This window comes from Callithrix jacchus, chromosome 19, assembly GCF_049354715.1.
Source record: "Callithrix jacchus isolate 240 chromosome 19, calJac240_pri, whole genome shotgun sequence".
Classification (NCBI taxonomy): Eukaryota; Metazoa; Chordata; class Mammalia; order Primates; family Cebidae; genus Callithrix; species Callithrix jacchus.
Genome location: NC_133520.1, coordinates 8,900,856 through 8,915,727, shown reverse-complemented (window position 1 = coordinate 8,915,727; position 14,872 = coordinate 8,900,856). Strand labels below are relative to the sequence as shown.

General features: G+C 37.8%; 1 protein-coding gene across 8 annotated transcripts in view; it reads right to left on the bottom strand.

Moving 5' to 3' along the window:
* EPRS1 (glutamyl-prolyl-tRNA synthetase 1) overlaps positions 1 to 14,872 on the bottom strand; it is an 84,066-nt gene that overhangs the window by 40,525 nt on the left and 28,669 nt on the right. For 4 of the 8 annotated variants that reach the window (XM_035280821.2, XM_078356528.1, XM_035280823.3 and 1 more), the window contains 6 exons: positions 14,585 to 14,644; positions 14,266 to 14,286; positions 6,703 to 6,813; positions 4,356 to 4,492; positions 3,298 to 3,505; positions 2,109 to 2,221 (listed from right to left, as the gene is read on the bottom strand). In XM_035280821.2, coding sequence (XP_035136712.1) covers positions 2,109 to 2,221; positions 3,298 to 3,505; positions 4,356 to 4,492; positions 6,703 to 6,813; positions 14,266 to 14,286; positions 14,585 to 14,644 — 650 coding nt within the window. The remainder of the gene's footprint in view (positions 1 to 2,108; positions 2,222 to 3,297; positions 3,506 to 4,355; positions 4,493 to 6,702; positions 6,814 to 14,265; positions 14,287 to 14,584; positions 14,645 to 14,872) is intronic. The other 4 variants (XM_035280822.2, XM_078356530.1, XM_078356527.1 and 1 more) reach the window with 1 other exon arrangement.

Below are 14,872 nucleotides of genomic sequence, written 5' to 3'. Positions count from 1 at the left end.
CCAATTTATTTTTTTTCTTTGGTTGCTTGTGATTTAGGTGTTATATCCAAAACAATATTGCTAAGCAGGTTACAAGGATTTACATTCACGTTTTCTTCTAAGAGTTTTATAGTTTTAGCTTTTACATTTAGGTCTTTAATACATTTTAAGTTAATTTTTGTATATGATATGAGATAGCACCCAACTTTACTCTTTTGTGTAGCTGTTCAGTTCTTCTAGCAGTATTTGTTGAAAAGTTCAAAAACTTTGAGAATAAAATGAGAACATACTCTGTTACTTTAGTCGGTGGTACCACCACCATCACGAAATACTTAAGGAGAGCTTAGTAACTGTCAGGCACTGTGCTACACTGTATGCATGCATGAGCTTATTTAAACTAAAGGAAATGTGATACTAAAATGAATAAGGTTACTCATCTGAAGAAACAGACACAAGGCCATTCCAGGAAATGGCATCAGGTACTTTCGAAAAGCCCTAGGCAATCTGGTATATATGTTAAACAGAAGGGATCAGGGAGAGAAAACTCCAACAGGTCTGACTCAAGAGAGGCCATAACATGAAAAATCTGACATGTCAAACTAAAAAGTTTAGATTTTTACCCTAAAACTAACAATATTTTTGTTTGAGAGAGTCTGGCTCTGTCACCAAGGCTGGAGTGCAGTGGTGCAATTATAGGTCACTGCAACCTTGAACTCATGGGCTCAAGCAATCCTCCTGCCTCAGCTGCTTGAGCAGTGAGGATTACAGGTGTGTACCATCATGCCTGGTTAATTCTTTATTTGTAATTTTTTGTAGAGATGGGGTCTCACTATGTTGCCCAGGTTGGTCTTGAGCTCCTGGCCTCAAGTCATCCTCTTGTCTCAGCCTGGAAAAGTGCCGGGCTTATAGTCATGAGTTACAGTGCCTGGCCTACTAATAGAGATTTTTTAACGGTAGATAAATGTGATAAAATTGTTACTCTGAAATTTTCAGACTGGTGGGCATGTGAAAACTGAATAGGAAAAGGATGAAGTTGGAGTCAAAGAGATACTTGGGAGCCTGGTTTTGGCAATCAAGAAACAACGCCATGGCCTGAAAGAAGGCAGAGCAGTGGATCCACAGAGATGGACTAGACAGACCACACAAACAGCAGAGGCTGCTGAGTGGAAAAGGAATGAAGAATCAATCAGAAATGATACCTAGATCCTGGAAGTCTGAACATGTTCAGTTTGAAATGCCTGAAAGAATCTATTCAGAGATACCTAATAGGCAGTTAGATTCACAAGTCTAAATCTCAGAGAGTCGTTCTGACTCTGCAGTTATAGAGATATAACTTAATACAACAGCAGAGACAAACAGAAAAGAAACAAAGACGACAAACATTTACAAAGTTCTCCTTCTAATAATCCTATTATATGGTTTAAAAAAAACATACAAATATTGGTTATTTTTTCCCTCCTACTGTAGTGTTTGTATTATCTAGTGAAAATACACCACAAAGAAAAAGATAATGGTAATAACTTTCACCCAAAGATAGGTAATACACAGTACTAAAAATTTGTTCTTTATGCTTGGGCTACAGGAAAGTTAATTATAAGATGGTTTAGCTTTAGAAATGAATAATTTATGTTCAATGTTCACGTTGTTTCAAAGATCGCTTGTCATAATAAATTACGTTAAGTCTAAAATGTTAAATATAAAACAAAGAAAACTGAGCAAAGATTTGTCAGGTATGTTATTTTAGTGAAAGTTCCATTTCAATTTTTTGAGGGGGGAAGGATGGAGTCTCGCTCTGTCGTTCAGGCTGGAGTGCAGTGGTGCCACCTTGGCTCACTACAACCTCTGCCTCCTGGGTTCAAGTGTTTCTCCTGCTTCAGCCTCCCCAGTAGCTGGGATTGCAGGGGCCCGCCACCATGCCCAGCTAATTTTTGTATTTTTTTAGTAGAGACAGGTTTCACCATGTTGACCAGGATGGTCTCGATCTCCTGACTTCGTGATCTGCCCGCCTTAGCCTCCCAAAGTGCTGGAATTACAGGTGTGAGCCACCATGCCTGGCCCAATTTCTAAAATATTATTCACTTTAAGAACTTTAAGCATTTTCACTTAGATGTTCAGTTACATTTATTCACCTAACAGGTTCATAAGGTTGATCACAGATGAAGAATCCTCTTCTCTGGAGTTGTATAATATCTCCTTTTTTCAAATCCTTAAGGCAGGGATCCCCTAGCATTAGTTCTTCATGCTGTAAAGATGATATGAGACCAAAATACACTTTTTCAAAATCAGAGTAGTAAAACAACTCTAAAATGCAAGCTGTTTCCACTAACTAAAATATTCCCATTTAAAACAGATTATGTTAAAAAGTTCACTACTCAAGGACACACAATGAAACAGTGAGGTATTAAAATAAATGACAATTCAATTTATCACATTTTTTAAAGTTAGCATTCATAAACTGACTAGCCTCAAGAAACCTTTTAAATAACCTGATTAGCATTCCTGAAGAAATAAATGATTTTCCTGCTATAAATATGATGCAAGAAGCAGGTATAGACTTAGCTGAATTAATGCTGGTGTAGCACTTAAATACAAGGGTCAGATTTCAATCCCAACTCTACTATTTACTGTTTATCCTCAGGCAAGTTACTTAACCTCACTGTGCTTCACTTTCTGTCATTATAAATGAACCATTACTTTCATCTTTTTATTTATTTATCTATTATTAATTTTTTTTTTTGTAGAGAAAGGGTTTCACCATGTTGCCCAGGCTGGTCTCAAACTTCTGACCTCAAGCAATCCGCCCGTCTCAGCCTCCCAAAATGCTAGGATTACAGGCATGAGTCACCATGCTCAGCCAACTTACATCTTTTGATAAAGATGTAAAATTTAGGGCCGGGCGCGGTGGCTCAAGCCTGTAATCCCAGCACTTCAGGAGGCCGAGGCGGGTGGATCACGAAGTCAACAGATCGAGACCATCCTGGTCAACATGGTGAAACCCCGTCTCTACTAAAAATTACAAAAAATTAGCTGGGCACGGTGGCACGTGCCTGTAATCCCAGCTACTCAGGAGGCTGAGGCAGGAGAATTGCCTGAACCCAGGAGGCGGAGGATGCGGTGAGCCGAGATTGCGCCATTGCACTCCAGCCTGGGTAACAAGAGCGAAACTCTGTCTCAAAAAAAAAAAAAAAAGATGTAAAATTTAAATAAAATTCTACACATCTTTTCCATTTTATCTGAGGATCCAAAATATATAAAATTTATTTTTTAAATTCTAAAGAAAAATGTAAAGGGTGAAATATGGTTTCTTTGGAAGGTTACCTTACTGTCCTTGTTGACATACTGCTTGAAGTCCTCATCTTTTCCTAGCACTGGCTTTGTAATCAAGTGCTCGTAAGTGACACAGATTGCTGGAATAGGAAGAGCATGTGTTGTCTCTGCAAGCCAAGTGATCTTAGTGGTTTTCTTGTAGTCTTTGTTTTCCAAATTCAATTTTGCATCAAGAGATGTAATTTTTCCAGCTGCATTTCTATATATAAAAGTATTCAAAGAAATATTAACCATAGCTGCCATAAACTATTTTGTTCCATATTTTATGTTATTATAAAATAATTTGCCATATTTTGTAATAAATAGGTAAGAAATTTTCATGGGAAAAATCTCAAATCAAACATTTATTTGAGCTCCTAATATGCCAGACATATATTGGTTAATAGATAAATACAATACAATCACTGCCATGGAGATACTAATCATCAACTAGAGAACAGATTGACGTACATTTGATGAGGAACATGTATATATTTATTAACCTAAAGCCACCTGCATTATGCATTATAAAATCTGAATTACTATGTTTAAAAACATTCGGCAATTACTTGCTATCATATGTAATAACTGCACAACTAAGATTTCAGAGTGTATATAAATTAATCTTAAGCACACTATGTTGCATTTATAGAATCTAAAAATCGAATTCATAAGTGTAGCACACTATAGTAACTAGAAAGTCAAACTGATTATTAACCAATCAATTTTAAAGTAAATTTTAGTATAAATTCTGTCTAAAAGATCCCCATGCCAGGCAAACGTACAGAGTCCCTTTTTGTCATGTAATTTCTCGTTAAAACATTACAACTAATTTTTTTTATCCAGACGTAATTTTCAACACCACAAATAAAAGACATCTTAGTAGCCTGTTAAGAAATTAAAATATATAAGGAAAACAATTTAATTTGTGTCCAGAATTTGCAGTAATATCTGGGCAGATTTACTAGTCAGCAGCATGCACGGGTCTGAATTAGGTAATGGTTAATAAGTAAATACAAATAAAATACTTTTCTCTCATGTTTATTTGAAAACAAACAAAAAGTTCTTACTTGTGTATTTTTGTAATGTTGAGGTTTCCCCAATTTATAAATGTAACCATCTCACCCTCCGAAAAAGTTTCTGCATCTGCACCTTCAACAAAAACTTTGGGACTATACCACACAGGCTTCAAGCCAACATCAGGATTCTGATTGATAAAGAAAAGCAGAGTGTCTGTTGAAACAACAACTTATTGAACCCAGTATGCAAATGTATACATTCATTCTATTCTTTAGCCAAAGTCTCCTGTGCTACTAAATTGTTGCAGTTCACTGCTGTATTAGAAAGAAACTGCTTTACTCTTTCTCCATCTACCTATTTTAACATAAACATATTCCCAATTCTGTTCTTAGCATTTATACAACATATACTTGGCCTCAGTAGAAATCCATAGTTTGAATTCCAGCTCTGTGACATCGGATCAGCAACCTGACCACTAACGTTAGTGGAATTAGATGAGGTAGCCTGCCCCTAAGACTGCTTCTAGCCTAAAAGAATCATTCAATGATTTCATAGCTAAGACAGTGTTATTTATCACTTAGTATCTCTTCAACTAGAATCTTATTCCTATCCTTAGAATCTTACTGCTTCTGTAGCAAAAGAGAAAATTAGTCATTCTTTTTTTTTTTTTTTTTTAAAAGACGGGGTTTCACCATGTTGGTCAGGCTGGTCTTGAACTCCTGACCTCAGGTGACTCACCCGCCTTGGCCTCCAAAGTGCTAGGATTACAGGCACAAGTCACCATGCCCAGACTAGTAATTTAATCTAAACTATCTGACTACGACTGTCATTTAAAAAAAAAAAAAGCACTCTTCAAAACTTTATTCTCATGATTGAAATTTTAAAACATTCGGCATGCTTCAGATTTATGCTAACTGTACTGTAGGTGATATGACAAGTCAGATACTACTACTTATCTGATCAAAACAACCAGATGTAAAGAAAGGCAAAGCCAAATCAATCAACTAAACACACACCCAAATGTTATTAGGATTCAAATCTTTAAAATTGAAAAGTAGCTAATGACATACATGGGAAGACAATCAATCACATAAGGCTACAATTTAGAATACGTATAGCTCTTTACGATGTATATCATCTTATATGTGAGTTAGTCTATGAACGTAGTTAGAAGTTTGGCTACCAGTATCTGAGTTAGTCTGTGAACGTAATTTTCAGTATATAATGAAGTTATTCATAGACAACATATAAAGCTGAAATAAAAGAACTCTTTCACCAGCCTGGGCAACATGGTGAAAACCTGTCTCTACAAAAAAATACAAAAATGAGCCAAGTGTGGAGGCAAGAGACTTGTAGTCCCAGGTATTCAGGAGGCTGAGGCAGAAGGATCACTTGAGCCCAAGGTAGAGGATGCAGTGAACTGAGATCATGCCACTGTACTCCAGCCTGGGCACCAGAGCAAGGCCCATCTCAAAATTAGGGGGGAAAAAAAATTCTTGTTTTGCTAAAAATTGTCAACTAAGCAATAATGAGAATCTGGGATGACGGTGACTTAAAAAAGAGGAACTCTATGCTACTTGTATTTAAGATTTCTATTCAGGGCCAGGCACAGTGGCTCATTCTTATAATACCAGTATTTTGGGAGGATGAGGTGAGCAGATCATTTGAGGCCAGGAGTTCAAGACCAGCCTGGCCGCCAACATAGCAAAACTCTATTTCTACTAAAAATACAAAAAAAATTGCCAGGTGTAGTGGCACACACCTGTAATCCCAGCTACTCAGGAGGCTAAGGCACAAGAATCACTTGAACCCAGGAGTCAGTGAGCCAAGATCATGCCACTGACACTCGAGCCTGGGCCACAAAGTATGGCTGTTTTAAAAAAAAAAAAAAAAAAAAAAATCCTATTCAGAATTTAAATGAACAGATACTATTTTCACTTCACTTATACTTTCCAAAACAAAGGAAATGGAAGTGTAAGAGACTCTAAAGTCAAGCTGTGATTCAACAGTAGTATAGGTCTAATGTTTTGGCTTAAAGACAAAGGTGACAGTGAATATCCTAGTTAATAAAGACTACACCTTCGATTTCTCATCTTTCAGAATTACTCTAGGAAGAGATAAATTCTCACTACACACTAAAATATGCTAACTCTACAAAAAAAAAAAAAGCACCACCTGAGCATAACAGTTCTGTGTGATGTGCTACGGACTATTACTAAAATAAACTTCTTCAAGGCAAAAAAAGAATCTGCAAAAAGATTTACTTCAATTAGTATCAAAAAAGGTAAAAAATCATCTCAGAATCATGCCACTGACATGAAAGCACATTTTCCTTTTTATTATCCTGCTCCTTCTTTTAACAGAGAGAAACACATTGGTGAAACTGGTAAGAGTGACCTTTGGGTGTTTGGCTACTTCTTTCATCTCCTCCTGAGCTCCAGGTACGTTCACTGGGATCACTTCTTTCTTTAGTAACGCGACATATCGTGGGGCCACTGGGTCAATAACCTGCAACGAAGACATCTTCACGTCAAAACACCGAGAGAGCTTAAAAAGCACCACAGATAAAATAAATAGCACAGGAATACTAACTGGCTTTCTTGTTACTGCATTTACTAATTTTTTTTTCATCTGTTAACTCTTTTCTGATATTTATCATCAAGCAGAAAAAAGAGAAACAACTATAAACCAAGACTCATGAAGGATTTAGACTTCTTTCCCAAGAATAGTTACTAGCAGGTGAAAAGAAACCAATTAAAGCATAACATTAGAGTTACTTTGAAAATAATTTTAAAATCAGGTATTAGATGGTAAGAAAAAATTATCCAGTAGGATTATATCTTAATCCTAAAGGCAAATGTGATATTTGATTTTGTAGTTTGGAGAAGTCTGTTTTAAGAGAATACAGATATTTTTGTTTCAGTATTGTTTTCTTTAATCAGTGTTAGGGTAAGACATCACCAACAAAAGCCGAATAGCATTCAGTCACTATAATAAGGCAAGTCTATAGACTAAAAGCATAAACGTTATTTCTACTGGTTTACATGCTATATATAGAGAGAGACCAGTATATTCTCTGTACCTAGCTAAGGCCTGTCTCAAGCAGGTAATCAATAAATATTTGTAGACTGACTGAATAAATGGTCAAACACATTATGCTCTAACCTATTCTACTTCCAAATCAGTAGTAGCATCCCCTTCTGGAGCTGATGTATTTTTCTCACTTCACTGTTGAATGTAAAATTAGCTACGATGACCAATCACAATAGCAATGTTCAGACACTATATATAAAGCACGTGAGAAAAATGGAGATGAAAGCAAACAGTCAAATAAGCGATAGAAGTTATTTTTTCTCATTAGGAGAATGTAGGAAACACGGGTATAATTAAACCTGTTTCTATTTTTCCATTGTTACCACTATTGGATCGGGTTTTTGTCAGTGCTGAAGGTAGTTTTCAGCTTCTGAAAAGAATGATATTGCGGACATTCTGAATGAAATCAGAGAGGAAGCCATCCTCAGAGAGTCATTCATGCGAAGTTTGAAAAGCTATTTAACTCTTCATCTGCTTATATTTCATACTAACACTAAATCAGTGCCAGCCTTCTCAAATTTACTGTTTCATTCCTTCCTTGAGGCTTAAAGTCATTCTTACTAGTTAAAGATTTCTCCTTTCAGCTGGAATAATCAAAGATTTAATTCATAACTGACTATTCCTTATTTAGGCCAGTAAGATACAATTTCTTGTAAAAAGCTAAACTAGACAACCCTGCCTGAGAAACTTAGTTCACTGCAGCTGTTTTCAGCTGACAAAAAGAACAGAAGGATGTTTCTTACACTTGATTAATTCTAATGATCAGTTGGGACATATGTTAGCACAGATTCTAAGACAACTTACCCCTAAAAAAAAATAAAATTTTAATGGTATGAAGTAAATTTCAGAAATCTAATTTTTAGGCCAGGTACTGTGACTCAGGTCTGTAATCCCAGCACTTTGGGAGCCCGAAGCAGGTAGATCACGAGACCAAAAAATCGAGACTGTCCCAGCGAACATGGTGAAACCCTGTCTCTACTAAAAATACAAAAATTAGCTGGATGTGGTGGTGCACACCTGTAGTCCCAGCTACTCAGGAGGCTGAGGCAGGAGAATCACTTGAACCTGGGTGGTGGAGGATGCAGTGACCGAGATCACGTCACTGCACTCCAGTCTGGAAACAGAGCAAGACTCTCTCAAAAAGAAACCTAATTTTTAACAAGCATTCCATAGGATGGTTAGGATCAGGCATATTTGGGAAACTTGGATTACAAGACTTAAAAGGTGTTTTTAGCTCTGAAAGTACGCAATTCTAAAAGTCTCTGGATCAGTGATTTTCAAATTACTCCAAAGAGTCCTAAGGATTTCAAAGAGGTGCCCTGGTAGCACTAAGCGGAGAGTGGAAGGGCAAGAAGCCTTCCAGATTGCCTTTGCATACTTCAACCAGAACAGCTATGCTTTCGTTTTACTTATTGGGGTTTAATTTTCAAGAAAACTTTCACTGGAAGGAAGACTCCTTATTTGTGGAGTAGGGAGAGAAGTCTCTACATACTTGATTAGCTGGGAACAGATGCAAGGGGGTTGAGATGAGAGTTGGGAAGAGCTATCACACTACTGAAATACATGTATTTTAAAACTAAAGCAGTCAGTAAGGGTTGATAGAGATCGATAACAACTCTATAACGAACACCTTAAACCTGTGACTCTTCTGCCTTGACTGAAACTTACAATCTTAACAGTCAAGTAAAAGCAAGAAAAAAACTAGTGTGGTTAATACAAAGTAAGCTCTTGAAATGGCTCCTACCACTACCAAGGAAAAAAATTATTTATAGATCTATTCCATATAACTATGACACAAAAATATTAAGTACTAGTTTGCTATCAAGATGAAAACTCAGGCTAAGAAAACAAGGATCACAGCATTGTCACAGGGATATTGAGAAAACTAATCACCCCATGTCTCTTTCCCCTTCATCCGTTTCTTCCTTCTTTTCTTTACCATGTACAATTCACTCCATAAATAAGACTTTTTCTCCAAAGGAGCCAAAGGAGCATGCAAACGAATCTAGCTACTTTTTTTTTTCCTAACAGAAGCTACTTTAAAAAAAAATGCTGAGTTTGTTAAGAGTAGGAGAGTGTCCAAAGAATGATTTAGCTCTGCCAGTAACACTTCACAACTCCATGAAACTAAATTTAGTTCACTGATGCTTCACTTAAATGTTACCTGCAGAGCTTGAGAAGAAGAATAGAGCAAGCTAGAAAACAACAAAGCAATAATTAGAGATTGAGAGTGCCATGAACTCTAAATAAGAGGGTTATGTACCTAAGAATTGGAGGGAATGGGTTCCAGTGTATAAAGACATCATGAAGGCCAGCAACAGAAACAAAGTAATGATCAGAAAGATTTCCTTTTCACTACCAATTGACTAAAAATAATGCTATGTTTTAAAGATAGTGTTTAATGATTAAAGATCTCACAGGATTCAGGAGAAAGAAAGCAGACTGAAAATAATCATCAACTTTCACTCTCTCCCAATCCCCCACTTAAAAGAAATAAAGGTTTTCTTTTGTTTAAAGGCACAAATCCAGAAGGATTAGTATAATAAAAGAGAAAGCCAGGCTCGGTGGAAAACTCCTGTAATCCCAGCACTTTGAGAGGCCTAGGTGGGCAGATCACCTGAGGTCGGGAGTTCCAGACCAGCCTGGCCAACATGGTGAAACCCTGTCTCTACTAAAAATACAAAAATTAGCTGGGCACCTGTAATCCCCGCTACTTGGGAGGCTGAGACAGAAGAATTGCTCGAACCCGGGAGGCAAAGGTTGCAGTGAGCCAAGATCATGCCATTCATTTCACCAGAGCCTGGGTGACAGAACAAGACTCTGTCTTAAAAAAAAAGGCGGGGGGGATAACAGCAACAAAATTCTGGAAGCTGAAAAACATATAGAAGGATCCCCTCCCCACTCCATATAACCAGGCAACTGCCTCTCCCCTACCTTGACAAAAGAATGGAAGTTTACTCTGTGAATAAGAAGGTATCTAGATCTTGTCAGATACCAGAAACAGCCAAAGCAGAGGGTACTGCACAAGAGACAAGGGGAATAATGAATGTATGATAGTAGATGTAAAAAACCCTCAGTAGTCTTCCCCCGTTCCGCCCCAAAACCTGGCAGCCAGGACTTCACACTCGCAGACGGTGATTCAATGAAGCCCCTCTGGGAAAACTGCCTAATCCATGAGTAAAGATATAAAATTACTGTCATGGAACTTCTCTGACAAAGATCTTTATACAGTGAAGCTCAGGTGAAAGCCCAACTCTTGCTCTTTCAGCTTCCAATCACTCTTTATTTCCTGATATTAAACATAAACAGATAACCAAGGCTAACCGGACATCTGAGAAATGCCTTTTATGTGAAAGAAACCAAAATAAACAAAATGGAGAAAAGAGACACTAACCTGAAAAAAAAAAACAAAAACCCTATTATTAATACCATGAAACAAGAATAGAAAGTTATTTTGAAAATTCGGAGAACAAGAGAAACACTGGAACTATAACAGCATAAATAAAATTCAACAGAAAGGTGAGAAGATAAAATTTAAGTAGATCTGTGAGAAACTAAAAGACAAGAAGGAAAATAAGACAGATGACAAAATGATAGGACCAGTCCAGGAGGCCCAACATCTTCCCAAAAAGAGTTCTGGAGAGAAGAAATACACAGTAGAGAAGAAAGAAAAAGAATTCAAGGTTAGGTGCAGTGGCTCACGCCTGTAATCCCAGCACTTTGGGAGGCCTAAGCGGGTGGATCACAAGGTCAGGAATTCAAGATCAGCCTGGCCAAGATGGTGAAACCCTGCCTCTACTAAAACTACAAAAATTAGCTGGGGCAGGCATGGTGGCTTATAACTGTAGTCCTAGCATGGGTGGATGGCCTGAGCTCACAAGTTCGAGACCAGCCTGGGGAACACAGTGACACTCAGTCTCTACTAAAAACACAAAAAATTAGCCGGGTGTGGCAGTGTGCACCTGTAATCCCAGTTACTCAGGAAGCCAAGACAGAAGAATCACTTGAACCTGGGAGGCAGAGGCTGCAGTGAGTCAAGATTTCACCATTGCACTCCAGCCTGGGCGACAGAGCGAGACCCCCCCCCCCCCCGCAAAAAAAAATTAGCTTGGCGCGGTGGCAGGTGCCTATAATCCCAACTATTCAGGAGGATGGGGCAGGACAATCACTTGAACCCGGGTGGCAGAGGCTGCAGCGAGCCGAGACTGCACCACTGCCTGGGGAACAGTGAGACTCTGTTTCAAAAAAAAAAGAAAAAGAATTCAAGAAAATTTCCCAGAACTGAAGGAAAGAGTTTCCAGACTGGAAGCTACATGTTCTTCTAATGGATGTGGATGAAAAGAGACCCTCACCAAGGCCTATCATCATGAAATTTCAGACTAAAAACACAGATCTGATGAAAGGTTTCAAAAATCTTCTTCATCCCATGCTCCCTTGCTAGGGAGCTACCAGAAATATAGCACAGCAAAGCAAGAAGGTAATACAAAAAAAAAAGATGCAAGAATGGAGAAATGTTCTGTAATGTCCATCACAGAACAAAAGCAAAGGAAATCCCTAGGAAGATGATGAAGAGACCTAGGAAGACAGCTGTGCCTCAGAAGCCAATGGGCCATGAATCCAGATCAGGTTCCAGGGCAGCACAGAAGGCTCTGGCAGAGATGTCTCCAAAATGAAACTGAAAATACTTTTGAATCAAAAGTTTCAAAGGTATTTTCAAACAAAAATACTTAATGAAACAAAATGCCTAAGGCATCTGAATATCTTAACGGGAAATTTGCACACCTTGTGGAGACAGAATTAGAAAAGTACTTAGGGGGGCCAGGCGCAGTGGCTAACGCCTGTAATCCCAGCACTTTGGGAGACCGAGGTGGGTAGATCACGAGGTCAGGAGTTTGAGACCAGCCTGTCCAACATGGTGAAACCCTATCTCTACTAAAAATACAAAAATTAGCTGGGCTTGGTGGCAGACACCTATAATTCCAGCCACTCAGGAGGCTGAGGCAGGAGAATTGCTTGAAGCTGGGAGGCGGAGGTTGCAGTGAGCCAAGATCGCACCCTTGTACTCCCAGCCTGGGTGGCAGGGTGAGACTGTCTCAAGAAAAGAAAAGAAAAGAAAAGTACACAGGGGTGGAAAGAGGAAAAAACATTTATTTTTATTTCTATTTTTGAGACAGAGACTCACTCTGTCACCCAGGCTGGAATGCAGTGGCATGATCACAGCTCACTGCAGCCTAGACTTCCCGGGTTTTAGTGATCCTCCCACCTCAGCCTTCCAAGTAGCTGGAACTACAAGCACACGCCACCAGGCCCAGCTAATTTTGTTTTTTATAAAGATGGGATCTCATTACGTTGCCTGCGTTGGTCTCAAACTCCTGGGTTCAAGCGATCCTCCTGCCTTGGCCTTCCAAACTGCTGGGATTATAGGCATGAGAACCTGGCCTAATTTTTTTTTTTAACAGAAAAAAAAAAAAAAAAGAAAAAATAAGCAAACGAGAGGAAGAGACAAAGCAAGACAATCGACTACAAGCAAACCAAAAAGGAGAAAAAGTAAAAGGCCAAATTATTTGTCTTCCATAATGGGAAGTCAACTAATATGTCTAAATGTAACTTAAAAATTAGTTTAACACATATATTTCATTCAGAAATGTAAGTAATATGTCAGGCGCAGTGGCTCATGCCTGTAATCCCAGCACTTTGGGAGGCTGAGGCGGGCAGACCATGAGGTCAGGGGTTTAAGACCAGCCTGGCCAACATGGTAAAACCCCATCTCTACTAAAAATACAAAAATTAGCCAGGTGTGGTGGTAAGCACCTGTAGTCCCAGCTACTCAGGAGGCTGAGGCAGGAGAATCACTTGAACCCAGGAGGTGGAGATTGCCATGATCCTAGACTGCGCCACTGCATTCCAGCCTGGGCAACAGAGCAAGACTCCGCCTCAAAAAAAAAAATAAAAAAGCAAGAAAAAGAAAAGAAATATAAGCAATAAATACCAAAAGAATTATCTAGAAGAGATGAAAGTTCTTTCTCCAGGAAGAATACCAAAGAAGATAGAGAAATGTGCTGTTCACCTTAACAGACCCTACAGAACTATTTGAGTACAATAAAATATATTTCAGATATCTAAAGTGCCCGTGCTTAACTTTATTAAAACTTACAATCATTAAAAATCGTATCGTTAATGAAAAGTACACCAATGTTAACTTTGCCAGAAAATTCTACTCATATTTATTATTAGTAACTGCAGCAACAGAAAGAACCAATTAACAATTCTTTTATGTATCAAAAACTAAACACAAAAGATCAAAATAAAACAAATTCAAGACACATGCGAAACGAGCAACTATTTCTCGAGGCAAGACATCAGCACCATCAAGCAGCAATCTCAGATAAGAATTTACAGAACACAATCACAGAAACCATAATTTAAAACATGGCATTTGAATGATTTGCCTTATTATAGTGTCTAAGCATCTGCTTTCCAATTAATAATTAACAATGTCAATAGGCTGTATTCCTCATTTGACTTTCGGTTAACAGACAGTTTAAAAAAAAGCTGGATTCAATAAGACAAAGGAATTATAATTAATGAGCCTTCAATACAACTCAATGAAATATATAATTTTAAAATTCTATGTCCTCTCAGCACACGAGGGAATGGTAGAATCGAGTTATCCAAATCTTCCCTTTGGCACTAAGAAAACCAGAGGACATGGTTTTTAACACTATGAATAATGCATTTTCAATGTGTTTGTAAAAGCAAGTCTTTTATATAAATGTGATTGTGCTTCAAAGCCATATAACATCTCAGTTTTTAACATATAATATGCTAAAAGCTATGTTTAAGGCAAATAAAAGCATTAAGTAATACCTTCTTACAGAGAGCTCGCAGCTTGAAAGCAGAAAATGAAATGCAGAGTGTTCATAAAAAAATGTAAGGAAAAAACTATTACTGTTCCCATAATTCCAAGTTTGTTTGTTTCAATCATTGTTGCTTATTTGGAATAGTTAATAGGCTTCATTAATGTTCTTCATGTATTTAAAAAAGGAAAACATTCCATTTTCCTGAAAGTCTGCAAAATGTTAAAATTCTTCACAAACTTTTCTCTACCATGAGCACAGTAATGACTTCCAGTACATAATTTGGGACTTAGGCACGAGAAAAGAAGACAGAGAGTTAAAATAAATACCTTTTTGTTAAATGCCCAGATTTTGTCCCATTCCATGTTCACAACTGAACGTGAAGAGCCCTAGAAAATAATAACATGATTTTAAGGGCAACAAGTATTAATCAGAACTTTGCCTTTTTTTTGTGCTAAGCATGTTTAGAAAAAAATAAACTCGAGAAATACTTACGAGTGTACCTCCAGTGAAATACAAAACTCAGTGTACACAAACTAATTTGGTTACCTTAACAGTGCACGGTAAGGGTTCAGTCTACAGACTGGTTACAGTCAACAGTCATGTAATTCACTGCT